This window comes from Podarcis cretensis, assembly GCF_951804945.1.
Source record: "Podarcis cretensis genome assembly, chromosome: 12".
In the NCBI taxonomy this organism is placed as follows: domain Eukaryota; kingdom Metazoa; phylum Chordata; class Lepidosauria; order Squamata; family Lacertidae; genus Podarcis; species Podarcis cretensis.
This window is the reverse complement of record NC_137181.1, coordinates 3,093,474-3,104,086: the sequence shown is the minus strand read 5'-3', so window position 1 is coordinate 3,104,086 and position 10,613 is coordinate 3,093,474. Positions and strand designations below refer to the sequence as shown.

Below are 10,613 nucleotides of genomic sequence, written 5' to 3'. Positions count from 1 at the left end.
AGATGCGCTCCCTCAAGACCTGCGCTCCCTTCAGTGCTTGCCGAACTACAACTCCCATCAGCCCCGAGCAAGAGCGGCCGGCGGCCGGGGCTTCTGGGAGTCGTAGTCCACCGAGCGCCTTTCGCGGGCCGCGTCCCCGGGAGCGGGAACTCCGTTTCCCGTCAGGCGCCGCGGCTTCCGGCGGGGAGTGGGCGGGGCGCCGGAAGTCGGGCCGGGCCGGAGGAGCCCCCTCAGCTGCTTCGTCTTCCTCCTGCTCCTGCGTGTCGGGCCGGGCTGGGCTTGGGCCTCCTGGCAGGGGCCCGGCTGGCGCTGCGAGGCGAGGCCGGCGGGATGGAGGCCGTGCCCCGCATGCCCATGATCTGGCTGGACCTCAAGGAGGCCGGAGACTTCGGCTTCCACCAGGCCGTCAAGAAGGTGGGAGGCGCGCGGGGGGAGGGGCAGGGGCAGGGGGGGCACTATTGCAGAATTATTACTATTATTATTATTATTATTATTATCCCAGTGGGGGAGGGGCAGAGGCCTAAGGGGGAGGGGGGAGGGCTAGACAGCATTATTATTATTATTCCAATGGGGGAGGGGAGGGGCAGAGGACTAGGGGGGGCAGACAGCACTATTATTATTATTATTATTATTATTATCCCAGTGGGGGAGGGGCAGAGGCCTAAGGGGGAGGGGGGAGGGCTAGACAGCATTATTATTATTATTCCAATGGGGGAGGGGAGGGGCAGAGGACTAGGGGGGGCAGACAGCACTATTATTATTATTATTATTATTATTATTATTATTATCCCAGTGGGGGAGGGGCAGAGGCATAAGGGGGAGGGGCAGACAGTATTATTATTATTATTATTATTATTATTATTATTATTATCTCAATGGGGGAGGGGAGGGGCAGAGGACTAGGGGGGAGGGGGAGAGGCAGACAGCATTATTATTATTATTATTATTATTACTATTAGCCTAGTGGGGAAGGGGAGGGGCAGAGGCCTAAGGGGGAGGGGCAGACAGCATTGCAGTGGTGCCCCGCAAGACAAACGCCTCGCAAGACGGAAAACCCGCTAGACGAAAGGGTTTTCCGTTTTGGAGGCGCTTCGCAAAACAAATTTCCCTATGGGCTTGCTTCGCAAGACGAAAATGTCTTGCGAGTTCCTGCGGGGTTTTTTCCCTCCCCCCCCTTTTCCTAAGCTCTAAGCCGCTTATCAGCTGATCCGCTAAAAGTCGCTAAACCGCTAATAGCGCTAATCCGCTAAGCTGTCAATGGGCTTGCTTCGCAAGACGAAAAAACCGCTAGACGAAGAGCCTCACGGAACGGATTAATTTCGTCTTGTGAGGCACCACTGTATTATTATTATTATTAGCCTGGTGGGGGCGGGTGGGGAAGAAGCAAAGGCCTAGGGGGTATGAGGTAGGGGCAGGCATAATAATAATAATGTCTAGTGTTTTTCAAACCTTTCCCCCTGCTCTGGTGCCACACTTTCACACTTTCGAACCAACAATTTTGCTTGCCGATTTTTTTTTTTAAATAGATAAGGAACATATTGGAAAACGGGTGGGGGGGGAGACTCTGAGCGGTGCTTGATTTATAACATAGAACACAACTACTTTAGAACATGATCCTGGGACATCCAGGAAGCATAGAGCAATGCACAAGCGGCACAAATCTTTCCCAAGGTATAATTATACGTTATATTATCATTCTCAAAATATGATTATATATTATACTGTACTACAGTGCAATGTTTTAACAGTTTCCTGGATTGCCCTTGGATCTTCCTCCCCTGCCACACCCTTTGAGAAGCCTTCAAGCTGAAGATCCCAGCGTGGGTTAGCAACACAGCACCAAAAGGGGGGGGAAGGTTCAGAACAACTCCCAGTTATTTGGTGGGTCTTAAAAAACATACCCCTCAAGTGCTAAGGTATGGTTCTGGGGAGGAGGCTTAGCACCGTATTTTTCGCTCTATAAGACGCACCAGGCCATAAGACGCACCTTGTTTTTGGAGAAGGAAAACAAGAACAAAAAATATTCTGAATCCCAGAAGCCAGAACAGAAGAGGGATCGCTGTGCAGCGAAAGCAGCGATCCCTCTTGCTGTTCTGGCTTCTGGGAGAGCTGCGCAGCCTGCATGCGCTCCATAAGACGCACACACATTCCCCCTTACTTTTTAGGAGGGAAAAAGTGGGTCTTATAGAGCAAAAGATACGGTATTTTCTTGATGTGGAGCCCTGAGCATATGAAGGTGGGGCTTATTGTTATTGTTGTTCGTTTATTGCTTGCATGTGGGGACCTCTCTGCGTGCTGTTATGGAGCAGGCGGTTGGCGATGGTTTGGGGAGCAGTAAGTTGACGAGTGCAATCTCAAAACCTGATATTCGCTGGGCTAAGGGGTTTCTGACCTAAATGAAGGAACTGAGTGTGCTCCCTTGATGTGATGGTTGATCAGTGAAGAGCGTTCTTGAGAAATCAGGGTCAAGGAATTGGGAGCAGGGCTTGAAGTGCAGTTTGGGCAATAATAATAATAATAATAATAATAATAATAATTCATTATTTGTACCCTGCCCATCTGGCTGGGTTTCCCCAGCCACTCTGGGCAGCCTCCAACAAAAATTAAAAATACATCAAATGGGAAGGTTCGTTGGAATAGGAGGGAAGGTTGCGAGGCGTGACGGGTGATGACTGAGAGTGTGGGAGAAAATGTGGGTGTATTTAGGGCCTTTAGTCTCGACAAACAATCTCATCTTCTGAACTCCTGGCTCAGTCTCTTTAATTGGGCTGCTCTTCTGCCCCCAATGAATGACTTAGCACACTTCACGCCTGCCATTCTCTTTGTCTCCATATCTGCCTAAATCCAAATTATATTCAGTTGCTCTGTCACATACACTTTCCTTGCCACATCCAATTATTAATCTTGTACCCCTTGTAGCCTCTTCAAGTTGGCAGTGGCCTGATGCAGGTAGCCCTTGGGCCAGCCTCCCCTGACCTACTGCCTTCCAGATGTTTGGGACTATAGTTATGCCTGCTGGGGCTGATGGGAGTTGTAATCCTAGGGAGCAGAAGTTCATTAAATGGATGAACTCTATTGCGCAGGCATCCCCAAACTTGGCCCTACAGATGTTTTGGGACTACAACTCCCATGATCCATAGCTAACAGGGCCGGTGGTCAGGGATAATGGGAAGTGTAGTCTCAAAACATCTGGAGGGCCGAGTTTGGGGGTGCCCGCTCTTGTGCCATGGAAGCAGCACCTTGTGCTTGGGGAAAAGAATTTTAAAAAGGAACCCACAATGGGTGCCTTAGGTTCTGACAGAGTGACTCTTAGCAAGTGTTCTCCAAAATGTCTCAAGTCTCTCGATGTTGATGTACTGCTGACTTCAAGATCAATAGTGAGCCGTGTAAGGTGTATTTGTAATAACCGGAGGTTATAGGGCAGAATACAAATTTAATAAAATAATAATAATAGGCTTGACTGCTAGTCAGTCACCAATTGTTGAGCAAATAGGATTGCGGGCCATCAATATAGTAAAATAAAATGGAGGGTGACGTAGCCAGGCAAAAGTCATACAAGTGGGAGAGAGAGAGAGAGAGAGCACTTTCTGCTTGCCATTATTAAGGATATTGGCATCAAGGACCACTTTGAGGTTTTCTACAGTCAAGTGGCCTATAAATGCTATGAAATGAATATCGCCCTTCTTTTTGGAAAATGGGCTGCAGTCTGATAGTAACCCCAAGATTCTTTGGGAAAATCTGAAGCAGTTAAGAGATTTATGTGGTGCCCTCCAAAGTCATTCAAATAACAGTCAAGCATCCTGTAATGTAAAAATGGCACCAGTAATTGGGAAATGTTGTGGATCCTGTGGGACAAGGAAGTACAAGCAAAATACCCAATTAATTCCTTCCTGTTCTTCTTACCTGCTATCTAGTCAGAGTCTATTCGGTAAGGTTTCCTACTTTTGCTTTTGGGCATCTCCAAATGCAATGCCTTTTGTAGCTGCTTGGTTGCTATTCTTATATCCATGCTATGGGGAAAAAACCCACACCTATCGCAGCACAAGCGTGCGTGATGAAACCCAGAAATATACACTTCCGGGTTTGCCACGTTCGCAACCCAAAAGTTACATTACCTTCACTGTACAGTGGTACCTCGGGTTAAGTACTTAATTCGTTCCGGAGGTCCATTCTTAACCTAAAACTGTTCTTAACCTGAAGCACCACTTTAGCTAATGGGGCCTCCTGCTGCCGCCGCCGCCGCACGATTTCTGTTCTCATCCTGAAGCAAAGTTCTTAACCCGAGGTACTATTTCTGGGTTAGCGGGGTCTGTAACCTGAAGCGCATGTAACCTGAAGCGTATGTAACCCGGGGTACCACTGTATTAAATCAGGAGCGTTCTTGGTAATTTCTCATGTGTTTATACTTATTTCCTACCCTTGGAAAGCTCCTAACGCAGCGTCCCCAGAAGTTGCACTGTAATAAAAGCAATAATTGAAAAACAGCTTCAAGCAGTAAAATTCCCCAGGCATCTCTGATGGGCCGTGTTGCCTGGATCTGCCTGTGACGTCGCTTCTGCTCAGAAGGAAAGGGGCTGAGTCATAGTCCGCTGATGGCTGGTCTTGCCGTTCCTGTTTCTCTCTATAGAAAATGACTGTGTGTGCATGCATGCGCATAGGAGGCAGAGATCATACAGGGTGCAAAGTCTCTGAGCCAGGAAAATGCTTTGTACAGTGGTACCTCGGGTTAAGAACTTAATTCGTTCTGGAGGTCTGTTCTTAACCTGAAACTGTTCTTAACCTGAAGCACCACTTTAGCTGATGTGGCCGCCTGCTGCTGCTCCGCTGCTGCACGATTTCTCTTCTCATCCTGAAGCAAAGTTCTTAACCTGAAGCACTATTTCTGGGTTAGCGGAGTCTATAACCTGAAGCGTATGTAACCTGAAGCATATGTTACCCGAGGTACCACTGTACTTACATAAAACAAAATAAAAAAATTCCTTCCGGTAGCACCTTAGAGACCAACTAAGTTTGTTACTGGTATGAGCTTTCATGTGCATGTACACAGATACACTGAAACAGAAGTCACCAGACCCTTATATATAGTGAGATGGTGGAGAGGCGTATTACTCAGAAGGGTGATGGGAAAGCTCGTACCAATAACAAACTTAAAGGTAAAGGGACCCCTGACCATTAGCTCCAGTTGTGACCGACTCTGGGGTTGTGGCGCTCATCTCGCTTTATTGGCCGAGGGAGCCAGCGTACAGCTTCCGGGTCATGTGGCCAGCATGACTAAGCCGCTTCTGGAGAACCAGAGTAGCGCACGGAAATGCTGTTTACCTTCCCACCAGAGCGGTACCTATTTATCTACTTGCACTTTGATGTGCTGTCGAACTGCTAGGTGGGCAGGAGCAGGGCCTGAGCAATGGGAGCTCACCCCGTCGCAGGGATTCGAACCAACGACCTTCCGATCAGCAAGCCCAAGGCTCAGTTGTTTAACCCACAGCGCCACCCGCGACCCATTTAATAACCAACTTAGTTGGTCTCCAAGGTGCTACTGGAAGGAATTTTTTTTTATTTTGACTACGGCAGACCAACACGGCTACCTGCTTTGTACTTGAGAGGGGAGAGTGGTTTCTTGGCTGGCCGCTGTTGAGACCAGGATGTTTGTATAATGGGTCTCTATTTATATTTATATTATAAAAAGGTAAAGGGACCCCTGATCATTAGGTCCAGTCGTGGCCGACTTTGGGGTTGCGGCGCTCATCTCGCTTTATTGGCCGAGGGAGCCGGCGTACAGCTTCTGGGTCATGTGGCCAGCATGACTAAGCCGCTTCTGGCGAACCAGAGCAGCGCACGGAAATGCCATTTACCTTCCCACCAGAGCGGTACCTATTTATCTACTTGTACTTTGACGTGCTTTCGAACTGCTAGGTTGGCAGGAGCAGGGACCGAGCAACAGGAGCTCACCCCGTCGTGGGGATTCGAACCACCGACCTTCTGATCGACAAGTCCTAGGCTCTGTGGTTTAACCCACAGCACCACCCGCATCCCTTATTTATATTATATCCACATGCAAATCTCCCTTGGCTGTGGATCACAGTGACTTTCTTCCGGCCTTGATTTTCCCAGCTGTGAAAAGGGTGTAAGAGGGATTTTTTTTACTCGGTGGCGGTCAGGATAAAGTTCATTGCAAATCAAAGGTCCTGCGTAAGGCAGGCAGCTTCCCTGGACGCCTGAGTTGGTTCTTTTCTTTATAACATGATGAGGCCTCTTTTCTGGGCTGCAGTACACCTGTTCCCGGGAGCAAAGAATGTGGCTTATCTGGCCTGACCTGTTGGGATCTGGTGTTGACAGAGCAGGGAACGGTCTCCGGGAAGCTTGTGAGGACGGTAAATGGCTATGAGAACAAGAGCTGTAGATTGGATTTTATTCATTTTACATTTGTATCTCACCTTTTCTGCAAGGAGCTCTAAGCGGCACACATATTTCTCCCCCCATCTCAGTTTATCCCCACAACAGCCCCGTGAGGTAGGCTAGGCTGAGGATGAGTGACTGGCCCAAGGGCACACCCAGTGAGCGTCACATGGGGATTTGATTGATTGATTGATTGATTGATTTTATTGGAATTTAATTTACAACATAACACAACCCCCCCCCAATACACATTAAATGTGAACATAACATACAACAATACAAACAACCACATAAAAGACTTCCTTTATCCTGTATCTGGACTCCTTATTTACTTCTTATAAACTGTGTCCTTTATGAATAGTTATTAAGATTTTTCTAATTATAACTTAAATATCCATAAAGTCTCCTGCAGACATTAATCAAAACAAGTCCAGGTATGTATTTTAGGGCACTTCACATAGGGATTTGAACCCTAGTCTCCCAGTCCCTAGCCCAGGGGTCAGCAAACTTTATCAGCAGGGGGTCGGTCCACTGTCCCTCAGACCTTGTGGGGGGCCGGGCTATATTTTGAAAAAAATAATAATAATGAACGAATTCCTGTGCCCCACAAATAACCCAGAGATGCATTTTAAATAAAAGCACACATTCTACTCATGTAAAAACACGCTGCTTCCCGGACCATCCGCAGGCCAGATTTAGAAGGCGATTGGGCCAGATCCGGCCCCAGGGCCTTAGGTTGCTTACCCATGCCCTTGCCCGATGCTCTAACCACCACACCACTGTGGCTTTCTGTGGAGGGAAGCTGGTTATAAGTGGGGACCGAGGTCTCTCTTCTGGTGGAGTCCCATGAGGAAAGAAAGCTGGAAGACTTGCTCATCCTTTTGGCTCATATCCACCAGGAGCCATGCTACGTTCTGTATTGTGGGTCTCATCCTGTGGAACTCTTCCAGTTGGGAGTCAGGCAGGCCATCACTTTGTATGTCAAGTACCATTGAGACGCCTTTTCAGCAAAGTGATTGAGAGGGTAGTGACAGGTCAGCTGCAGACACTCTTGAACTTTGTTGTTGTTTAGTCATTTAGTCGTGTCCGACTCTTGGTGACCCCCTGGACCAGAGCACGCCAGGCACTCCTGTCTTCCACTGCCTCCCGCAGTTTGGTCAGACTCATGCTGGTAGCTTCGAGAACACTGTCCCACCATCTCGTCCTCCGTCGTCCCCTTCTCCTTGTGCCCTCCATCTTTCCCAACATCAGGGTCTTTTCCAGGGAGTCTTCTCTTCTCATGTGGTGGCCAAAGTCTTGGAGCCTCAGCTTCAGGATCTGTCCTTCCAGTGACTCTTGAACTAGGGTTGCAATATTTCAAAAAGTGAAAATCAGGACACAAAAGCTGTTGAGCTTTTTTTTTTGGGGGGGGGGGAGTTGTTGAGCAAAATCTCCAAAAGGAGAGAGGAAGTTTTGCCCTATTTTTAAGGAAATTCGCCAAAATATACACTTCTGAAATGGGTTACCATATGTCCAGGTTTCTCCAGACATTTCAGCGATTTTCCACCCGGACGCTGTTTACAATGGCCAAGTCGCTGCTATGTTTGGCAAATTCCGGATATATAGTAGCCCTGTCTTGAACGCAGCTGATTATCTTGAGGTGCTCCAGGCCTGGGTTTAGGAGAGCCACCTAGTGATAAAGGAGAGGCAGGGCCTTCTTGGTGATGGCAGCTCTGGAATACCCTCGTCACCCTTGGGTGCTTCAATACCCTTGGCCTCAGGTAGCCATAGCTTGAAACACCTCTCAAACTTACCCAGATATTTCCTGTCCTTCAATTTTCAGGTGCCAGATTTTTGTTTTGTACACTGCTTCGTTGCGTTTCTAATATGCAGTTGTTTTCTGTTCCTTAATCTTGCTTTCATCTTGTTCTGCTTTAGAAAATTTTAATGAACGTTGTTGGTATTAATTTTATATAAACGGCTTAGAGATCACATTCACCCAGCTGCACTGACTCCTGGTGGAGTAAAGGATCAGGTTTAAGGTGCTGGTTTTAACCTTTAAAGCCCTATACGGCCTAGGACCCTTGTACCTACGGGACCGCCTCTCCCGGTATGTCCCATGGAGGACCTTATGATCTTCAAACAAAAACATATTGGATGTCTCAGGCCACAGGGAGGTTAGGCTGGCCTCAACCAGAGCCAGGGCCTTTTCAGCTGTGGCCCCGATCTGGTGGAATGCTCTGTCCCAAGAGACTCGGGCCCTGCGGGACTTGACATCTTTCCACAAGGCCTGCAAGACAGAGCTGTAACACCAGGCCTTTGGCCAGGGCACAGTCTGACCCCCTCTCTCCTTCTGTAATTCTCACAGAACTCTAGCCCAATGGTTGCCATGAAATTGATTTTGAATTGATTTTAGAATGAATGGATTTTAGAATGCTGTGTTACTTTTATTGTTGTTAGCCGACCCTGCTTCAGCTGGGGAGGGCGGGATATAAATAAAATATTGTTATTCCTCTTCTTCGTCTTATTCTTATATGTTCGATGAATAAATGGGTGCATTTCCTTCCCTCCCCAATATTCTAGTTTGTCCTGAAGAACTATGGTGAAAATCCAGAGAACTACAATGAAGAGTTGAAGAAACTGGAGCAGCTGAGGCAGGTGAGGACATATGTGGTTCTGCTCCAACCCTCCTCTTCCTCTCCATGATGGTGACGTGGGTTTACTTGGTTCACATGATGCAGTGCTGCCCACCAGGACCTTCAGGAGTCCGTAAGAGGGGAAACTGAGGCAGAGAAAAACAGATTGGGGAGGCAGTCTTGCTTTAACTTCCTTTCTTTTAAAATACTTACATGCCACTTTTCTTCTGAGTTGTTGTTTATTGAATTTATTAGTCACTTTTTTTACCAAGGTAACACAGAACAACTCACAAAAACAACAACAAAAAAATCCACAGGACAAAGAAAACTCTGAAAGGCAGTCTTATTTTTAAAAGGCTGGATTAGAACATCCCACCCTCTCAAAGAGGCCACAGATAGTTAAAAGCTGAAGGCCTGGAGAAAAAGAGAAATGTTTTTCCTTAGTGCCTAAAGATATGTAATGATGGTGCCAGGGGAAACTCCCTGGGGAATGCATTCCACAAGCAGGGAGCCACCACAGAAAAGGCCCCGTTCTCATTTTGCTATCCTCCAGAACTTTCATGGCACATCAAGAAGGACCTCATGAGTTCCCAGTAAATTTTCAAGCACAGTTCAAAGTGCTGGTGCTGGCCATTAAAGCCCTAAACGGCCTTGGCCCAGTGTACCTGAAGGAGCGTCCCTACCCCCATCATTCAGCCCGGACACTGAGGTCCAGCTCTGAAGGCCTTCTGGCGGTTCCCTCGCTGTGAGGGTACAGGGAACCGGGCAGGGGGCCTTCTCGGTAGTGGCACCCTCCCTGTGGAACGCCCTCCCATCAGATGTCAAGGAAGTAAACAACTATATGACTTTTAGAAGACATCTGAAGGCAGCCCTGTTTAGGGAAGTTTTTAAAGTTTGCTGAGTTTTTATTACATTGGAAGCCACCCAGAGTGGCTGGGCAACTCAGCCATATGGGCACAGTACAAATAATAAAATTATTATTATTATTATAAAAGTAAAGGTAAAGGACCCCTGACAGTTAAGTCCAGCCGCAAATGACTCTGGGGTTGCGACTCTCATCTCGCTTTACTGGCTGAGGGAGCCGGCGTTTGTCCACAGACAGTTTTTCTGGGTCATGTGGCCAGCATGACTAAGCTGCTTCTGGTGAAACCAGAGCGGCGCATGGAAACGCCATTTGCCTTCCTGCCGGAGGCACTTTGACGTGCGTTCGAACTGCTAGGTTGGCAGGAGCAGGGACCGAGCAATTATTATTATAGGTGTGGTTAATAATATTATGTAGGGACGCAGGTGGCGCTGTGGGTTAAAGCCTCAGCGCCTAGGGCTTGCCGATCGAAAGGTCGGCGGTTCGAATCCCTGCGGCGGGGTGCGCTCCCGCTGCTCGGTCCCAGCGCCTGACAACCTAGCAGTTCGAAAGCACCTCCAGGTGCAAGTAGATAAATAGGGACCGCTTACCAGCGGGAAGGTAAACGGCGTTTCCGTGTGCGGCTCTGGCTCGCCAGAGCAGCGATGTCACGCTGGCCACGTGACCCGGAAGTGTCTCCGGACAGCGCTGGCCCCTGGCCTCTTAAGTGAGATGGGCGCACAACCCCAGAGTCTGTCAAG

At 48.2% G+C, this 10,613-nt stretch overlaps 1 protein-coding gene across 1 annotated transcript in view; it reads left to right on the top strand.

Moving 5' to 3' along the window:
* Positions 1–257: 257 nt before the first annotated feature.
* PTPN23 (protein tyrosine phosphatase non-receptor type 23) overlaps positions 258–10,613 on the top strand; it is a 55,425-nt gene continuing 45,069 nt past the window's right edge. The window contains exons 1-2 of the mRNA XM_079996343.1: positions 258–414; positions 8,959–9,033. Of these exons, the coding sequence (XP_079852469.1) occupies positions 331–414; positions 8,959–9,033 (159 nt within the window). The 5' untranslated portion in view covers positions 258–330. The remainder of the gene's footprint in view (positions 415–8,958; positions 9,034–10,613) is intronic.